Below are 20,955 nucleotides of genomic sequence, written 5' to 3' on the forward strand. Positions count from 1 at the left end.
AAGTTAATTTCGTTGTACACTTGTGTTCAATGACAAAATAAAATCCATTCCATTCCATTGCAACCGTATAAGTTAAATTCAATAAGTGGGTTTTAATAACAAAATACTAACATGGATGGTAGTAGTGAAGTTTTGTCTCCATTTACTATATAGACTATACAAGAAATGTGCATTCTTTTTTGGTGGAAATCGCTTCCCGTCACGTTACTTGAAATAATTGACCATCACCGATACATTTCTAAATCCAAATACAAGTGAAAATAGTGAGACACTGACAGTGAGTCTGCTTTCAAATTAATATTTTTTACAGACATTATTCAAGTAAATGGATAAAAATGCAACAGTTGCCACTGCCTGTTGGGCGGGGCCATCCCCATCCCACCTGCCATAGACCATATTCACATGGTAACATGGCATTGGTTCCCCCTCCCATTGGTCCGACCACCTAAACTAAACCTTAACCCTAACCCTAACCCTAACCTCAGTAAAACTATGCCTAAACCTAACCCTAACCCGGACTTCTGAGAGGTCGGATTAATGGCCCTTTCACATGGCATTGGCACATTGGCATTTTGCATTGTAAAAACGGGGCAGCATTTCGTTAACTTAATGGCAAAATGGCCTGCGTGTGAATCCAGTGTTATTTCCCTCTACTGGAATCTAAGAAAAAAACATGTCAATGCCAATTTGATGCTGAAAGACATTCCTTCGCTCCAAGAGAAATACATATGAATACGTTCTTGCACAAATGCCCATTTTGGAAAATATATTCACGCATTGATCAAATGCATTTATATACAGCACATCTATGAAATAATATCTGTTAAGCAAATGTGTTTTCTCCCATTCATCAAATGCATTGAAATACATTTAGAAAGTGCATTATGACCTGTAATATGCAATCATGTCAAACCGGTGGTGTGCTTGTCGTCTTCTGTCTATTTTATTTATTTCATTTTACTGTTGTTGTTTAATGTATGTACTTTGTGGTAGGCCTACTTGCTATTGTCTTTGTGTACTGTGTAATGTTAAATCAGCTATGCTGCCAAAAATGTGGGGGTTCGACATACATTGTACTTGTATAAATGTAAGCTAACAGAACCTCAATAAACAAATATTTAAAAAAAAGAAAGTGCATTATATACATTCATCGAAAGCCTTTACAAAATGTATTTAAAACATGCTTTAATACATTTCATAAACGCATTTCAAAATAAATGTTAAAATTGTGTTTCCTTTAGCTCATACTGGTCATCTTTTTTTGTCTGCTTCAGGGCAACCAGCATGGCCAACACGAAGAAGATCAGCCCTCCGATGATGAAGCTGAGCTGAACGCCCAAGAACCTAAACGGCAAGGACGTGCAGAGAATGTTAGAGAGGCAGGGGCTGACATTTCTAAAGGGGCCTTTTGGTGGAAATATCGAAAATAGCAGACCTCCAAGCTCCGAGCTTGGAGGTCAGCTATTTTCGGTGTGTGATACCACACCGTCAATGCTATAAGGCGTACGGAATGGATTTCTACACAGAGAGGGCAATTCTTTCACCATAAGATGCTGCATTCAAGTTCAGGAGAGTTTTTGGACAAGACAATTCTCTTGAATGCTGCCTTGGGATATGGCATGGAAAGAGGGCATTTGCATTTCTTTCACCATAGTAAAGACTGCTTCCGTGGTCTGGTCTATATATATAATTTATCTGTAATTGTAATGTAATGAAACCCCTGCTGCTTGGGAGGTAGTGTACTTGCCTCTGTCTGAAATGGTCCATGTTGTAGTAGAGACAGGAAGTCCGCTGGCCGCACCGCTCTCCCCACAGGATACAGGTGGTGTCTATGACACTGCCATACAACACCGGGCCTGGCAAGAAGGCTGTACAGAGAGAGTTGTGTGTGACCAAAAATTAAGACAAAGTGACATTTCATATTGCCCCTTTGAACACTCACAGTAAAACACTCAGTGTTAGTTGAACTTGAACTCGTAGTGTAAACGGTGAAGGTCCATTTTGCGTTGTGTGATGGACTTACCCAAGACCCTCCAAAGAAAGTGCTGGACTCCAACTGCAAAGGACTTATCTTCTGGAGGTACTATCCTGAGAGAGGTATGGGGTGGGGGAGAGTGTCTTAATTAAGAGCATGTGCATGTGTTCTGTGTGCTCTTTTAGTGTGTCCATGCAGCCATGGCAGCACCACTTGAATGTGAAGCTGCTGTCAAATACACATCCTGCTACCAATGGTTGTTCAGAACAAAACTGTGTACAAGGCATAATGGAAAATATTCTGTGTTATGTCACCAAGGATATAGCATGACGTGTGTGTGTGTGTGTGTGTGTGTGTGTGTGTGTGTGTGTGTGTGTGTGTGTGTGTGTGTGTGTGTGTGTGTGTGTGTGTGTGCGTGCGTGCGTGCGTGCGTGCGTGCGTGCGTGCGTGGGTGGGTATGTGTGGGTGGGTGGGTATGTGTGGGTGGGCGTGCGTGCGTGCGTGCGTGCGTGCGTGCGTGCGTGCGTGCGTGCGTGCGTGCGTGCGTGCTTGCGTGTGTGCGTGGGTGGGTGGGTGTGTCTGTACCTGAGTATCATCATGAAGGAGGGTGTCTGGGACGTAGAGGCCAGAAAGCAGGTGATAGCAGCTAGCGCCATGAAGACAGGGAGGAGGTGGAGGCAGTCAGTGCCACAAGCCCCTGGCCTCGCAAAGCCTGGAACAGTACTGTCCACACACCCGCACGCTGTATAGTTCTGTGGAGAGACAAGTCAGAAACAATGTCAAAAACACTTTATTCAGCACAGCATGGACTGCATTATATATTATAAGAATCAATAGCTTGCCAAAAAGAGTTTCACTTTGCAAAATGCAGTTAGCAATAGCTGGTCCAAGTGCTTTAATTACCGTAGCATTCGGGTATTTGCTATGTGACCGCAAGTCACTGCAGACTAGTCACTGCAAAAACAACTACTGCAGGAAGTATAGTCATTTTTAGATACAGACACTGGCCGGACAAGATCGGCCACAACGATCTGTGGGTGAAGACAAAACAACTCCCAGCAGCAGACGAAATTGAACGAAGAAGATGGAGATGGATCGCACACACTGCGCAAACAGATCGTGTAATGATCACGGGTCCATTCGGTTTGGGTCTGTCATTTTGGATGCATGAAGACAATTTACCATGTCCTTTGTTGGTTCATGCCGTATAATCTGACATCGCACTTTGTAAGAGTGTCTGCTAGCTAAATGCCTAATGGTAAATTGCCACACAGTCTTTCCTTCCTGTTTCCCGCTCCTCTTGCAAAGCAAACACCTACCATAACCTTCATGTCATCCATCTCCATAGCAAGACAGCCCGCATGGCAGGGGGACCTGAATTCTACTCCATCTGAGCCACATACTGGGTTGAAGGCCTCCATAGGACATGCACAGTCAGCATTACATGCCATGGGATCATTGCTAAAGAAACACATACAAACACACATTAATAGGACAACAGAGACAGAGATGTGGCAACTGTTAACTGCTGTTTAACATGCATGTGTACTCACTCACACACACCATGTGATTCTCGATAAATACTTTACCTCTGGGGGAATACGCCACCAATCGCTTGCGTAGAGCAGCCAATGAATAGTAGTGGTATAGCGGTGCACGTGGCCAGCAGGACGACCACAGAACACAGCTTGCTGGCGCCAGTCAAAGACAGATTCAACTTCCGCATCAGACCTCCACCCAGCAAGATCCCCACTACAGCCATTGGAATGACGACTCCACCTGGAACAAACAACAGCACATGTCTGTAAATGATTCATACAGTGTTGGAGAAATTACTCGCATATTTTACTTGAGAGTATCAATACTGCAATGTAGAAATAGATAAATATTGTAAATATAGTTACGAAGTAAAAGTCCGGAATTCAAAATATACTTGAATAAAAGTCCAAAAGTATTGGCATCAAAATATATATAGTAACAAAAGTAGAAAGTACTCATTATGCAGAATGTCTCATTTCACAAGTTTTCAAATGTCTAAAATGTTGTACTCTTTAGAAAATGGCAGATATACAAGCTCACAACGTGATGCATTGTGAGGTTGTAGATTGTCTACTTTCATGTAATGTATATAGGGCCGAAGTGGTTAATGTATTAATCAAAATCTAATTAGTAACTAAAGTTTTCAAATCATTGTAGTGGAGTAAAAGTACTGAAAATTGGAAATACTCAAGTAAAAAATACCTCAAAATTGTACTTAAAGCTATACTGTGTAAGTTGCTCAACTAGTGGTCAGTAGCGTCCGCGTCTTTCGGCCGTTTTTCGCCGCGTCTGCCTCCACCTCGCCGAGATCTATCTTTAGAGGGGTCCCTGGTTCCTGTGCGTTCAGGCATTCCGGAGAAACGGAGTGTTTCACCCGAGTATAGATAGAGACACACGGGCGCCTACAAATATGGCCGCCCTATTGTGATAGCTAGCGACCCCACTTCAAGATGCGCTGTGATTGGCCGGCAGTGTATAACCCTCGCTGTGATTGGCCGGTAGTGTATGATGACGTAATTTTTGCGCGAAAACCGGACCCCGGTCAGGATCATAGAAAACATATAAAGAGAAGGCTTCAGAAGCTGAAAATAACGGAGATTAAATATCCAGGTGCAAATGCACCCGAGATACAAGTCCCTTTTCCACTATGTGGCGAAACCAGAACTTTCCAGAACCTGACCAATTTTTTGGGTTCTGGTTTTGTTTCCATAGCGCACTGCACGGTTTCAAACAGGGTTCTGGGAAACCTTTTTAGCTCCAGTCTTGATGTAATACTAAACTTGAGTTCTGGGAACCTGTGGGTGGGGCCAGCAGCGCTCCTGCTCTTTTTCATGACATTCTTGGTTAGGTCTGGTTATTTGGAACGTAAGCAGAACTTGGTCCCGGAACTTCACGGTTTTTGAAAGTTCTTGGTTCTGGAAAGTTCTGCTTCTAGTTCTGGTTCGGCCTGTAGTGGAAAAGGGGCGTAGTCTCTTGAGGTAGACGTGTTTGCTCCCACAGTTGTCAAATGCTTCCGGAGTTCCGCCTAACAGTATGTACTGTGGGCATACTTCGAAGCTCTGTCAATGAGTAGAAAATAAAGCAGCTGTCCCACCCCATTTCTGTTACACTTGAAAACAAATTAATCTGGCTAGCTGCTTAGCAAAAATGCAAAATGGAGGGTTTCTACATGAATTTGGGGCAAAGAAGTCCTATAGTTGGACAGACTCTTGTAATTCAAAGCGGTGAACCCCAGGCAAATTCATTGCACCTCAACGACCTCATACAAGAAGTCCCAGTTCATTTAAAAATGTACGTGCAGCACTTGTGTGGCTCACCTATCATCATGTTGGCGAAAGAGAAAGACAGGTTGTACTGGCTCTGAATGAACTTGCCCATGAAGGTGGCAACGCCGACCACCAGCGCCGTCATGCACACCTGGGCAAACACTGTCAACAGGAAGACGGGGCTCCGGAACGTCCTCAGGGCGATGCGAGGGAAACCTGGAGGAGGAATGGATGAGAATGGGGTGAGGATGAGCAGAATGGGAAAGGAAAAATACTTAAATTGTGGAGAAGAGAGGATAAAGGGAAAGGGAGAACGAGAAAGACCAAGCGAGAGAAAGGGAAAGAGATAATATGAGGTAAAAGAAGTAAAGTTAAGTCTCATCTACTGTATACGTAGTCCACTCACTGCTCTCATAAAATCCTGAGTGTTAATTTAACTCCTAATGTAAAAACTCCACTGAGGATTTTGCTGTGTACTGTTGACTGCTTGTAAACAACATCAAATTGGATAGTTGATTACGGTATGCTTATTGCATTTGTTGTGTAAAGAATCGTTTTGGATAAAAGCATCAGTTAAGCATCTATTCTAAAGCATAAATACAAATAGAATTGGTAATTACTAATTAGTAATGTTAGTGTAGATTACATAGGTGTAACTACTAACTAGAAAGATGCGCTCACGCTCTGTGCAAATCTCTGCCAGGGGGCACACAGCGCACACCCTCCCTCCATAATATAATATAATGATGATAGTTACATACTTTCTCCCGAGGGGGAAGTTAAATATTTTCAGCCCAACTCAGCTGATTTGCTGCCCACAAGGAGCACGTGAGCAATTAGGGGTTAAGAGTCTTGCTCAGTTACACACATCGACATTGCTGGCCTGGATTTGAACCAGGGACAACCAGGGGCTCTGGCTCCCTCAGCTATGCCGCTATCCAGGGGGGGCAATGTTTTGAGATGATGGGAAAGGTGACCCATTCAATAGTTACCTATTGAATGTTACTTATTAAAGTAAATCTACTTCCTGGGGCAGTGCTTCTATTAGGAGCAGTGTGGGAAAATCACATTAATTAGTGTTACGCCCGCTTACCAATAAAATAATAAGGAGGTCTATGCGTAATTTAAAGATGATTTAAGGCTTTGATTTGATAATTGGGGACTTTAGTGTGCATGACATACCGGTAAGTGTACACATACTGTCCCTGCAAGATAATACATTAAAAAGAAAAAAATCTATAATTAATTCGTTGCTATCATCATTGCCCCTCAGTCACCTGCATCCTGTAGCAGACATACGGTAACAGGTCAATTGCAAACAGAGTCTCACTTTTGAGGAACTGAGTGAGGGTCTGTTCCAGCTTCGGGCCTGCTGGCCGCTCCTTCTCAGTTTTTGGTTCATCGTCCTCATCACCATCCTGACCAAAGGACATACAGTCGTAGACAAAGGAAACAGAGAGGTGACACAGTGGGCTCACACACGCACGCACGCACGCACGCACGCACGCACGCACGCACGCACGCACACACACACACACACACACACACACACACACACACACACACACACACACACACACACACACACACACACACACACACACACACACACACACACACACACACACACACACTAATCATACTGCACCTCCTCTTTGGGCATCTCTCTGGGGAAGAACATGTAGGGCAGCGCTGTGATGAAGAGGAGGATGGAAGATCCCAAGAAGCCCAGCCACCAGGCTCCGACCCAACGCTGATCTCTAGGGTCCAATTGGATCTCATCTGGAGACAGCAGAGAACCATTACATCCATCTGTCTGTGTGTCTGTCTGTATGGAAAGGTTTGCCAGATTGCCATGAAACATTTTGTGCACTTTCATACTCCCTGGAGGCGGAAACCTATTCGTGACCCCATGCTGGCGCAACAGGAAACTGTTGTGCCAGCATCCGGTCAAACGTTTCAATGAAAATCTAAATATCTAATAAGGCAGTGCTGAATCATGTTCCATATGTTACTGCATTAACTAGCTCACCTCAAATGTATTTGGAAACATATATAAATAGGTAATTTTGTAACTTGCGACTTCAATATGCAGCACTGCCCTCTAGTGTCTAACATAATGAATAGCTGAATCATAGAGTGATGTAGTGTTTGAGTGCATGTCAAGATTGGATACAATTGGTTGGTGGTACCTGTTGATGTGTGCAGAATGAGCACACTTTTTTGACAGATAGTAATCAGGATTAGACTGTAATTACTGTGGATTACAGCCACACTTGTAGTTGGAAGTAAAGGTTCCAGGGTGTTCGTCCCCATTACTACATAACCATGGTCCCATCCCTGGCTCAACAACAACAAGGGCTTGAGGCCTGAGAATGCCCGTACTGAGCAGCCGATAGCCATGCACATTGAAAAGCTTGACTTGATTTGACTCCATTTAGTTTTATATTTTGGAAATACAAGTTACAACTTGGCTTGCCATCCAAGTCGGCAAGCAGTGGTGGGCAGAATAGTTCATAACAAGAGATGTTCCGATAACATTCTTTTTTTCTGATACTGATTCCAATAGCAATACCCGCAACTTACGTATCGGTTGGTACCGAGTATGCAGTATCAAAAACATCTAGCGATATGTAACTATTCCATTAATCATTGTTAAAATTCAGCCACAAGTTAGTAAAATAATAATGTAAATAGTACTGTGAGAGTATTAAACAGTGGTGCAACATACTGATCAGCATTCAAAATAAAATAAAATTAGTTTACTGTAAATGAAATATCATCATGTGATAAATTATGTGGTATTGAATTGACCACAAAGGTCATTAATGTTTGCTGGGTGAGCAAAGTTTTCATGAAATTAATGGCCATCCATTATGACTCCTCCAGATCTCAATGGATGCAACACAATAAAGGCCAGTATTAACAGAATATTGAACAGATGTACATATAGGACCCTGGAACCCTCCCCCACGGTTCCCCATTTTACCCTGCTGTGAACCACTCCTCCATTCCTTTTCATAGAACATCACTTATGATGACAAATCCTCTGCTCACCTGGCGACAGCTTGTCGAAGTCCACGTAAAAGCTTAGCGTGAAGCCACCCACAAGGAAACCAAAAGCGGGGCCAAAACAACTCACCGCCAGAAGAACACCTGCAGAGCCAAACCACAGCCAAGTGAAACATCAATGTAGTTGTTTTGGCAGAGGAACATTAGTACACAAAGGTGACCTTGTTGTTACATTGATTGAATACTTTTTTTGGAAAAGTGCAGTTTGCCAAAAAAAAAAGCACAGAAAGTACAATTCAATACAAGGTCTGCTGAGAGGATTTTAAACCCAATTATGATCTATCGAGGTGCCCGCTGGCCTGGTGGTCAAGGTGCATACTAAGCTATGATGCCTGCTGGTGTCGCCGGTTCGATTCCCGATCCGGACAACCTTTGCCACATGTCATTCCCCATCTCTCTCCCTATTTCCTGTCATTCTACTATCCTATCAAATAAAGGCCTAAAAAAAGTCCCAAGTAATCAAAATTAGGTTTGTGCACACTAGTGTACATACGGTACCGAGGTATATGGGTGAGCTCTTTTTGCTGGCAAAGTCATCGATGTAGGAGATGCCAAAGGGCTGGATAGGAACGGTGCCGATGCCCAGCAGTAGCTGACCCATGAGCAGGATAGGGTAGATCCACTGCTCTGCTGTGCTTTCCTGTGATGTGCAACCCTCGTCAGGCAACAGCGTGGCGTTCTGGCCGGTTTGGCAGAGGCCAGAGCTGTTTGCTGGGGACACAGAGAGAGACAGGTTGATGGAATAGAAGCAACCGTCCACAGCCAGAAAATGTATGGATAATGCAGTGGTGGAAAAAGTACTCTAATTGATTTAAAGTAAAAGTATCAATACTGCAATGCGTAAAGTAAAAATACAGAATTTAAAGTTGACTTGAGTAAAAGTGCAAAAGTATTGGTATCAAAATATAGTTAAAGTACTGATTATGCCAGGGCCGTGGGAAGTCATTTACTGCAGCAGGTGCTGGTCCAGGGACCCTTCCTGCGGGCGCATGCACCCGCGAAAAAAATAGGGTATTTAATTGTCTTCACCAGCCGAAGGCATGGGGGAGAGTATGTTTTCGCCCCTGTCCGTCCGTCCGTCCGTGCGTGCGTCAGTCCGTCCGTGCGTGCGTCTGTGTGTCCTCCAGTTTGTTGCTGCCATGATTGTAAGAATGGAATGCGGAAATGCTCTCGTTCTATCTCAATGTGATAGTTCCAATGTTTGGAACTATCTCATAGAAGATAGAACGAGCAGCGATATCAAAGCATGTCGCGACTTTTTTCTTCTACGGCTCTGGGTTCTGCAGTACATGTGAGGTCTACCAGTAAAGACCTATGTTACTTTGAAAGCTTTTGAGAGTCCCGACTCCCCAGCATATTACACCACAGTATGTATGCGTGAACGCACCGACATGGTCAGTGTATGTGTAGCGTCCTCCCAGGAAGTGAGGCAGAGTAATGAGCAGGGAGGCCAGGCTGGCGATCAGAGCTCCTCCTCCGATGAACCTGGGACGGTGAACACGGCTCCCGAAGAAACTCACAAACATGATCAGCAATAAGCTCCCCACCTGCACGTTCACATGCCATCCGATCCAGCAGCCCAGCATAGATTAGAAAGAGATCATCATCATTGCACTCCCATTCATTCATTTGTTTTCCTATTCATGGGTTGCATTTGTAGTCCTAAACAGCCATGTTGAGGACCAACACAGGTGTTTCAATGTGTCTGATTGGCATAGAACTAATGTTTCACGCCAATCAGAACACCTGTGTTGGTCTCAACATGGCTGGTGTAGGACTACAAATGCAACCCATGAATAGTTCTATTCTCACGCAAGACTAATACACATGCCAGCATGAGCTGTGGCTGAAAATATGGGCTCAAATGAATGACAAAAAAAAAGTTTGTACTAAAAGGACTTAATATATGTCTTATGTAATGTTTGTCCTGCAATTTTGTTCTTGTAAAAAAATATATATATATACTTGAGCTTGTCACTTGAGGCTCTTGCTAATTCTATCACCTGCCGGTCCACGATTTGATCGATTCTTGTCCAATTGAGCTGATAAAGCTACCTACTTGACAGAGAAATATTGTATGCTCTCTGAATATGATAAGGGAACTTGAATGCCAGTTCAGTTGCAAACAGCTAGGGTCTTATGGAGTATAAATAATAATGGGGTGGTCCCTGCTGATGTGGCATGCTGATGTGGTAGAGGCAAATGGAATTGTCTGGAGTTTATAAATTCTCTGTGAAACGGCAGGGAGTGCTGTCGCATATCCGAAAAATCTAGCTGGTCATATTCAAAGAATGTTTGTAACCTAAAAGGCTTCTCATTGATGTGTGTGGGCTATTGAAGTGGAGATAAATAGGTAGGGAGGGACTCACCTCATTGAAACCAGACAGGAGGCCAGATTTGGTGCTGGAGAACCCATAGCGTCTCTCTATGGTGGGAATGCCACCCTTCATAAAACCAGACACTAACAGCAGAGCCAACTGCAGCAGTCCATGGCAGAAGACAAAGAACTAAACAGTGGGGGAGAGAGAAGTCAAATATAATACTGTGTTGATGGGTCAATTGAGTCACATGTGTCCTGTTAGTGTCAATTTAAACTCCCATGTTTTAGGCTGTGAGTCTTCTATAGTACTACTAGTTTGAGTTGTTTTGTCAGCCCTGTTGGTTATTAAACCTTTGACTTGAACCAATTCCCTGACTGCTTGTTCGGCATTTGGAACACTCATTCCCTGCCTCTGTCTGTCTGTCTGTCTGTCTGTCTGTCTGTCTAATGTGCTAGACATATTTATCTTATTGAGGAATGCAAGTTGTATTATATGAAATAGACATCTCAAGTAAGTTATAGTGTGAAAAAGACATACCTCAAATTGTATATAGTGTGAAATAGACATACCTCAAGGCTCTTGGCTGGACTGCGACACTTGGCCATTTATCACACAGATAGATTGCTTTGTGCAATTGTCCGAAATCTGTCAATGACATACACATTAAGAATAAGCTACTACTTATTCTGAACTTTGTTTTACCTTTTTCTCTCAATGTTTAGGGAAGGATTTGCACATTAATGCGCCTGGAACCATGCAAATACAGAGGCCCCTTCTTCTTTAATTTACAATAACTAACCTGGAATTGCACCAGTTTTCCACTGGGAATTGTACTCTTTGCAACTGGTAAATGCTCTAGAGAATCTCTACTCTCTACTGTACATTATGTGGGTTTCAGTCAAGAAACACTGTTCTACTAGACTCTCTTGGAGCAAGTTTCCTCTTGTAATGTCAGATCCCAATAACCTGGATGAAGTAACACCTTGTGTCAAGTATGATGATTGCAACCGTCAGGTCGCAAGTTACTATGGAAAGCTCCACCGGCTGTCCCTCTGTCCGCCACGCCACGTCACGCCACGCCACACTTTTGGCCCTACTCTTATCTCCACCACTGTTGCCCCTATCCATGCCAAACTTTGCACACACACTCCTTGGCTGGCAAATCACAACCTCTGGCCCTGATTTCTCACATGGCCCACTTCTAGCGCCACCATCAGGCCGATTTTTGCCAAACACATTTTTGGACACTGCTCCTACACATTTTGCCCTAAAATCACGCAAAGTGCTACACAGTATCTCTAAAGTCATGTCATCAACATGGATCTGTCCCATTTCCCATATTCCCTCCTGATTGGCTACAATTTCCTTCTAAAGTTTGTGTATGCGACTAGTCTGGGATCACTTCACTTTTCGGGTTTGTAACCGGTCTGGAGCGGAAACCACAAAACGTCATGTTGTAGTACTCAAGGACTACAATTTGGCCGGAACTATCCACCGGAAACAGTTTTAACCCAAAATAATTCCCCTGCGCTCAAGGACATCATTTTATGGCCTACCTAATAAACTCCTTGATGCGGAGTAGTTTCGCTTTTGAAAAATTCGTTTGGTATATGCATGTTTTAGACCAACTTTTAGCGACCGGCAAGACCACACTAGGCTACTCGAGCATTTTAATAGGGATTGGGGAAACAAACGGTGGGAACCAAATCAAAGCGACGCCGCTTCTTCTAGTGGTTTCCGCGCTTTAGGCGGAAACCAAACGGCCTGTTGTGAACGAACACCAGGCTTTCTCTCTGAAAGCCTGGTAGGCGAGGTTAGTATGCGACATGCCGGTCGCTTATCTCGCTATTCGGGAGTCTTACTGGTACAGTATGTGACAAAGTACCTCATCTGTTTGACCAAGACATGGCTATATCTCATGGCCAATCACACAGCTGTCTCCTTGTTTGGAACAAGGTGAATGAGGGCAGTTTAAGACCTTGCTTTGAAACCACAGATTGGCAGGTGTTCTTTAATCTTTGATATGTGTTGATATTTAGTTATTATGTGTTGTAATATTGGCACATAAAGGCCTATGACAGAGCTTCATAAATGGAGTTTAGGCCTTTGCACACAGGGTCCGATTTTCCGCACAGAAAGAAACAGAAAACAAATGAACACATGGTGTCTCTATGACCAGGGGTGTCGCACCAAATTCTGGGCCATGTGTACGAGGATTCACTGCGGGCCCCCCATGAATTTTCTTCATAGGGGAGGGGTTTAACCCATTTAGACTGGGAACGCATTATTATGCATTATTTTGTGCTTTAAATCTTGAAAAATAGCAGATCCCTGCTAGAAAAACCAGCACAGACCAGCACAATTTTCATGCTGGTCTGTGCTGGTCTATGCTGGTTTATGCTGGTTCATGCTGGTCTGTGCTGGTGCTGGTGCTGGTCTATGCTGGTCTGTGCTGGTCCCATGCTGGTCCACCAGCACAGACCAGCACCAGCACCAGCACAGACCAGCATGAACCAGCATAAACCAGCATAGACCAGCACAGACCAGTACAGACCAGCACCAGCACATGGTGCACATGTTGTTTTTTACTGCTGGTCTGTGCTGGTGCTGGTGCTGGTCCAGCATAAACCAGCACCAGCACCAGCACAGACCAGCATGAACCAGCATAGACCAGCACAGACCAGCACCAGCACAAACCAGCACATGTTGTGTTTTACTGCTGGTCTGTGCTGGTGCTGGTGCTGGTCCAGCACAGACCAGCATGAACCAGCACAGACCAGCACCAGCACAAACCAGCACATGTTGTGTTTTACTGCTGGTCTGTGCTGGTGCTGGTCTGTGCTGGTGCTGGTCTGTGCTGGTCTGTGCTGGTCTAAGCTGGTCATATACAAATAGGGACAAACACCCATTTTAACTAACAGGTTCCAGTGGCGCCGAGGATAAGTGCAGGACTGAAGTGCCAGAGGTAGTACTTCTCAGGGGGGTCCCCCGGGGGTCCCTGACCACACCAGCACAGACCAGCACAGACCAGCACCAGCACAGACCAGCAGTAAGCGCTGGTTTGTGCTGGTGCTGGTCTGTGCTGGTTCATGCTGGTTTAGATGGTGGGACCAGCACAAACCAGCACCAGCACCAAAACACAACATGCGCTGGTTTGTGCTGGTGCTGGTGCTGGTCTTGTGCTGGTTTTTCTAGCAGGGATATACGAGCTTGTAGATCTGCTATTTTTGAAAAATCATGAAAATTTGTGCAAGTCTTTGAATATTTCAAATCCTTCTAAGGTTCAGGGGCGTAGGCAGCGGTAGGCGAACGAGGCGACCGCCTACCAACTGAGAAATGATCTGGCAAAAAAAAAAAAAAAAAAAATCTCCAAAAAAAAAAAAAAAAAAGTCTCTTATTTCCATTGTGTAAAGGCCTGACTGGGCAGTAGGCATACAGTGTGGAGAGGACCATAGGCCTATAGAATGTCGCTCAACCAGTTCCATTCATTGACTAGTAGGCGGCCTGGCCATTGAGAAAGTGTTACCCTTTTAGAGATATGTAAATTTGGGCTGCCGGGCTATTTAACTCAAGTCGCAACAACAGAGACAATAACACACTGAACAAAGTCCATTCTGCTTTCCTCCTACCTGTAGGATATCCTCTGTTCCAAATGAATAAAGTCCTTAATGTAGTAGGTAAACAGCTTCCAAACACAATACGTGATCATTGTGTTGTTTAAATCCAGCACTGCTGGATTAAGAATTGACATCTTGTTGTCTCTCCAGCTGTAGCATATTAAAACTCATTAAGCAAGCCTCTTCCATAAATGTAAGGCCCATTCCCACTGGGCCAGATAACAGATAAAAAATATATCTATAATATCTACCACAGATAAAAGTACCTGTGGCAAATATCTGTGCATGGTAGATATATATATTTTTTATCTGTATCTACCATCCACTTTGAATGGAAAAATATCTAAAGAAAGAGTTTTTCTTTTATCTGTTATCTGGCCCAGTGGGAATGGGCCTTAAATAAAAAATAAAATGTATTTCATTAAAGGAGTAGTTCACTCTAAAAATTATCGATATTTTCAAGCTCAAGCCCCGCCGCATGTTGTTGTGAGCCATGTATTTTAAGGGACACAAGTTTACTTTGAACTAATTTAGCTAGTGTTGTAATCACAAGTTGAAATAGGCCTATGTCACTATTTGGGAGCAATGTTCGCCTTGTTTGTAATGCTCCATACTGTGCTTTTTGAAAATAACTAGCCCTTACACTGAATATACTGGAATAGTGTTTTAATTATAACCTTGGGGGGGGCTGGCATTTCGCCTACCAAAATTTAATTCCTGGCTACGCCCCTGCTAAGGTTTTTTGAAAAATCTATAAAAATGCTCCTCCCAAAATACCTCCCAAAACTCACACAGATCAGTCCCTACATCTCTGGGGTCAAGTGATCAAGATGGTATAAGTTCGATTATTCAGATCCCATTCCAAGTTGATTTGACCAAAGTTTGTGGGCCCTGTGTGGTCAACCCGGCTTGGCGGAGGGCCGGAGGCCTGTGCTCCGGGGAGTATATTTTTCTAGTTCAAAATGGATTGACTCCCCTGTTCCTTGAAGAACTACACTCCAGACAGACCTCTGAGGTCAGACAAGATAGCAGTGGTGGACAAAGTACTCTATTTTTTTTACTTAGGTAAAAGTATCAATACAGCAATATAAAAATACTCTGTTACAATTACATGACTGGAATTCTTGTACTTGTAACAGAGTATTTCTAAATTGCAGTATTGATGCAATGCATTGTGAGTTTGTAAATTGGCTATTTTCAAATGGCTGAAATATATATAAAGGGTTGAATAGGTATGTTTGTTTTGTAATAACAATCAAAATCTAAAAGTGACCAGTAACTAAAACTTTCAAATAAATGTAGTGGAGTAAAAGTAAACATTTTGGATCCGAAATGTATGTGAAGTAGAAGTAAAAGTATCGGAAATATTCATGTAAACTACAAATACATAACAATTGTACATAGGTAGAGTACAGTACGTAATACTTAGTTACTTTACGCCACTGCAAGATAGGCTATAATTTAACCAGAGGTAACTAACTGAGACTGCCTTTGTAGCAGCCACCCCCAAACCCTGGAACAGCTTGACCCTCCCTATCCTCAGTGACACTTCAGCTTGGTACTCTTTGCTTTTACACCATGCTGCTGTTTAATGTTTTGACATTCCTTTCCTGTACAGTATGCTTTGTTTTGTTTTAACCTGTATAGCACTTTTGGTTGACCTTAATGTTCTCTATAAATACACTTTTGAGTTGAGCTGGGTCACTGATAACGGATCGCATAGCTTGTTATTGGTCAGATGTCACGTTGTATTGGATGCAGAATTTCTCTTTAAAGTTATTGCTACATAAATAATTGTTTGCCTTTCTTTTTATCATGTCCACTTGTTGCTGACAAAGGTAGTGTGGGAGGGAGGAGTACAGTTTGCTATAAAAGCCCTATCGCACTCAGTAGCACAAACGCAACATGTTTGATGTTGTTATTGGGAGGTAGCCTGGGATCGCTTCCAATTTCGGTCTTTTGATCCGGTCGGGAGCGGATGACGTCCTACGTCATTTTGTATTCAAAACGGACTACAATTTGGCCGGAACTACCGACCGGAATCAGTTTTAACCTGGTTTTGCGCATGCGCTAAACTGGGATAAAACTGATTCCGGCGGTAGTTCCGGCCAAAGTGTAGTCCGTTTTGAATACAAAATGATGTAAGATATCATCCGGTCTAGACCGGATCAGACGACCTGTTTAGTAAACGAATACCAGGCTTTCTCTCAGGAAAGCCTGGTGAGGCGAGGTTAATTGGTAGGTGAGGTGGGCTCTGCGCATGCGGGTTAGGGAGAGGTTGTGCTGCAACGTCATAGTTTCAGGTATTATGCGTATTCGCCGCGTGTCACTCCCCATCTCTCCCCCCATTTCCTATCAGTTTACTGTCCTATCAACAAAGGCATAAAAGCCCAAAAACAAACATTTCATCGGCTCTAAATCATTCCTTTGAAGTCCTCAAGTGCCGTGACTTTTGGATACCATCCAGGTCAGTGTAGTCTCCCAGAATACAAGAACACTTGCCCTAAAACACGATCCCCCATGTCAAATCAGGCGAACTAGGAACCACCAGGGTATTCCTAGATGTAACCTCAGTAAAACTATGCCTAAACCTAACCTTAAATCAGCCCCTTGGAAATGCAGCAGGTTCCACACAGAGATTCCAGACTAATATCTGCACAGTGATATTAGTCTGGCTATGTATCGAGCTAAAACTCAAGACTGGAGCTTTATTGCCAAGCATCTTTCCGTATATTCAACAGTCACTACTAATGCTCAAATAACTACACTTCAGAGTGCACCAGCAGGAGCAAAATGGCTGCTCGTTAAGATATTGGGAGCACCTGAAAAGGAATGAAGGGTCTGAGTCATTCAAACAAACAAACATCAGCGAGAAGATGGGTTTAATCCAAAGACACCAGTGGTTGGCTAAGTGTTTTATTTACTCCATGTTGTTTGCAAAACTGCTTAAAAGTGTTCATGTTTATAAAAAATAAAAAATTCTGTTAGAAATGTAAAACTCTACTAAAAATGTAGACGATTCATGAAATAAAGTTGATTGAGCTGGAAATTTGAGTTGTCCTTGTGTCCTTTGGAGTCGAACTAAACTAAGACTTGACCCTATGCCAGGCTAAAACATTATCTCAAAAACCTACCTTACTCCTAACCTTAGCAAACAGATTTCCATTCTTACAGTTCCTCACTCCTGCACTTGGTCTTGATGTACAGTATCCTCACTCCATGCAGTGTTCATTATTTAACTCATTTCTAATTATAATTATAACTAATTATAATTCATTTTATAGATTAAACTATGACGATAAATGTTCCGACTAAACTTTTTTACTGACCAACTTAATAAAAACTAAGCTATGATGACTAAGACTAAATATATTGACAAAATAGCTATGTCAACAAACTAGACTAAATGTTAGGGAGGGACAGTTGGAGAAGAGATCCAGTAGAACAAGTTTGGATGCCCTCGGGTGTTGCGCTCTGAAAATAGCAGATGCATTGTGAGCTTGTAGATTGTCTATTTTCAGCATGCAGACAAGTGTAAAATCAGCCATTACGCACCAAGGCCCGCCAAAAATGCATCTTTATCTAGAAAAAATCAAAAGAGTAAAATCTTTCAGATGACTAAAATATGACTAAAACTACATGATTTTTCTTCTTTTCTTCAAAAGACTAAACTAAATCAAAATGTGTCAAAATGAACACTGGCTCGGAATTGAAACTAATCGGAATTTAGAAAAAGATTAAAGGAAGGGGCTTTGGGCCTTATGGACTAAGAATAAGATGGAAAATATGGAAACCTCAGACAAGCATCTAAGCAGCAGCTCAACAAATACTCTAAATAATTATAGTTATTATAAATCAAGTATTATTAATTATGAATTAATCATGATCACTTATATGGACCTTATTCAGAAGTTATCAATGTGATGATAGATAGGCCTACCATAGAGATCACATGTGACAATGTTGGAGAGTCCAACTCAAATTCACACATATTACAGCCCCTGTCACACTCATCAAAGTTGACATATTGTTTTATTGTATATTGAGCTTTCAGCATGATCACGACTAAAATATATTAAAAAAAAGTCTGCTGTAATTTAGGTGTCTGCACATGATAGGTGATTGGTCTATAGAATCTCCTATGAGTTTGAGTTTGTTGTTTGACAACCTCCATCCTCCCTGGACAAGACAGGGATCCTCAAGACACAGCTGAGTGTGTCTCTCTCTCTCTCTCTCTCTCTCTCTCTCTCTCTCTCTCTCTCTCTCTCTGCTAGAGTGCGGTGCACATTGAATGCACACAGAGCCACTGCGTACACTGTGTAACATATTGTATGCACATGGGTAGGTTTAATATTGTATGTCCTGAGACTCCTGACACTGATTATATACAGTATTAATGAATCACATGTATCCTGGGGTCATTGCCAAGCTGGCTTGTGGTGGACATTTAAAAAAAATATTTTTTTGCCACAGACATTACATATTACCAGGCAGAAACACAGCCCTGAATGACCATAACATGTCTGTAACTCTCAGAGTTAAAGGGGTCCTTGCAAATAAAACATTTGAGAACCGCTAGTACTAGTGGACTCTTAAATGTGCCATAGTACAGTAAATCAGTGTGTTCCGAAGAAAACCCCTCACACTTGACATTGGGTATTATTATCAAAATAAGGACATTATAATGTTGTGTAAATCAAAAACAAAGTCTTGCCATGGTCCATGCCATGGACACATTATGTCCGTGTACGGACATATGGATGACCCCTGCATGTATCCTCTGATAAGCCTGATTGTGATGAGTGGTGAGCTGCTCAACTTTTTTTTTATGCAGTACATGATGTGCAACAAGGCTATAGATCAGGTGTTACAGGGCCAGGGTGGTCAAAGCAAGCATGTCCCCACCAAGATTTGTATTCCTCTTTGCACTTTTATGCTTTTTAAATTTTAAATCTAATGAGATCAAATGTGGGCAGTTTTTGGTGGATAACTTAAAAACCTGACTAAACGTTAGAGTAATTTACAGTGAACAGCATTCATTGATTATGCAATGCTGTTATAACACCATCTAGATAAACATAAAGCAAACAGTAGCCGACAAAAAGCCATGTATGTTGTAATGCACATACAGTTTTCTTCTGAGAGCTTATGAGACACATCCTCCCAGTCCTATAACATCAAGGATCGCTCTTACATTAGAGTTGCCTGGCTGGCACAATTTACTGACATTAAATGTCAGTTTTATTAGGGTTGTACAGCCAGCTACTGTACTTCGCCTGTAAAAACCTAATCAAGGTCACAATTATTGTAGCACCAGAAAGAAACGGCTCAATTAGACTCACTTTTGCAGCTTGTCGCAGAGACACCGGCGGTGGTATTGTTTCCCTTTCCAGCTGCTCACGTTGTAGTTGTTGTGCTGTTGGACTTAATGTGTACAGTGGAGTGGTGGAATTTGAACTCATATGGTTGGTTTGTGAATCAATGGTGCAGGACTGGGCAACCCCTTTGGGCGCATGATCACTTAGTTATTTTACAATGCTGACATCATCGGTGCCAGACAGTGGAAATCACCATTTATTTTAGGTCTTGTTATAGACTGCTATATAGAATTATAGTACAAGCAAATAATACGTCTATAACTTTATGATAAAACATAACAAAGAATGGTTCAATAAATGAACATGAAAAGCTAGGATACATTCTGACTATCTGGAGAGAAAAGATTTATGCACATCAAACTATATTAGTTAATAATGGTTATTTGCAATCAACTCAATTATTGATGTGATCTGATCACTTGGTACAGTATAAAAAAAGAGGTAGTTGCCCATCCCTCAGTCTGTGCAAGTGATCTAACAGAGAGGCTGCACTGCTGTGAAAGGGAAAGGAAAGGCAGGCGACCATGCACAGGATTTTTAACATTCTACATTCTGTCAGTCAGTCAGACAATCTGATGGACGGACCGACAGACAGACAGATCACCCTTAAGTCTTCGCTATAATGTTCACTCATCAGGGTGTTATCCAAACACACTGTTTTCATTGACTGTAATTCTGTGAGAACAGACCAGCCTTCCGGCTCGATGAAATTCCTTCATGACAAGTTAATTATTAATTATTGAAGTAAGATGTTCTTGTAAGCCTGGCCGACGCCTTGGCCCTGACACAGTTCCAGGGTCAGGGGTTCCAAAGTACCGTAGTAGTATTTATTTTTGACTTTATTTTTGTAGACCATCCATAATTAATCCTGCAGGGGAAAGGGGGAACGTTGCAGCTTCACCTATAACTGATGGGTTCTCAGATGGTGCTCAAGGCGGAGGGAGCAGTTAGGGTTATTTTGATATGTAGAGATAGATCTGTGGGCCAGGAAGTGAACTGGTGACCTTGTTAACAGACGGTCTCTCTATACTCACTAAGCTACGGTTGCCCCACATTAAAACAGTAAACAAAAGGGCATAATTTTAAGCTGTTGTCACAAATAAAATACAAATATTTTGGCCCACATGCCACAGTGGTAGACAGATACTGGGTTACACACTGACCTTTATGACTGCTGTGGACAGTGTAATGTATTTATAGCAACATACTGTAATAGAAACACTTTTTAAGTCATTCGCACTTTAAACTCTGCCAAAGGTAACTGCACTGTCGTACTTTATGACTGCA

At 42.5% G+C, this 20,955-nt stretch overlaps 1 protein-coding gene across 1 annotated transcript; it reads right to left on the reverse strand.

Annotated features, from left to right (window-relative positions):
• Positions 1-204: 204 nt before the first annotated feature.
• LOC308305060 (solute carrier organic anion transporter family member 2B1-like) lies at positions 205-19,748 on the reverse strand. Its single transcript, XM_080749708.1, has 15 exons — positions 19,633-19,748; positions 11,243-11,318; positions 10,722-10,859; positions 9,740-9,899; positions 8,851-9,063; positions 8,338-8,436; positions 6,929-7,062; positions 6,611-6,698; positions 5,332-5,496; positions 3,565-3,754; positions 3,295-3,436; positions 2,561-2,727; positions 2,024-2,088; positions 1,748-1,868; positions 205-1,344 (listed from the first exon to the last, which is right to left on the reverse strand). The coding sequence occupies exons 2-15, from the start codon at positions 11,276-11,278 to the stop codon at positions 1,221-1,223; spliced, it is 1,842 nt and encodes a 613-aa protein (XP_080605834.1). The 5' UTR covers positions 11,279-11,318; positions 19,633-19,748; the 3' UTR covers positions 205-1,220.
• Between the last annotated feature and the right edge of the window lie 1,207 nt (positions 19,749-20,955).

Source organism: Nannobrachium achirus (assembly GCF_963921795.1).
Source record: "Nannobrachium achirus genome assembly, chromosome: 19".
NCBI lineage: Eukaryota > Metazoa > Chordata > Actinopteri > Myctophiformes > Myctophidae > Nannobrachium > Nannobrachium achirus.

Coding starts and splice junctions, on each gene's coding strand:
- LOC308305060 (XM_080749708.1), bottom strand. CDS start 11,278: ATGGCCAAGTGTCGCAGTCCAGCCAAGAGCCTTGAG. Junction 8,437..8,850: donor GAGCTCACCCATATACCTCG/GTACCGTATGTA, acceptor TTGGCTCTGCAG/GTGTTCTTCTGGCGGTGAGT. Junction 2,089..2,560: donor TCCTTCATGATGATACTCAG/GTACAGACACAC, acceptor TACCTCTCTCAG/GATAGTACCTCCAGAAGATA.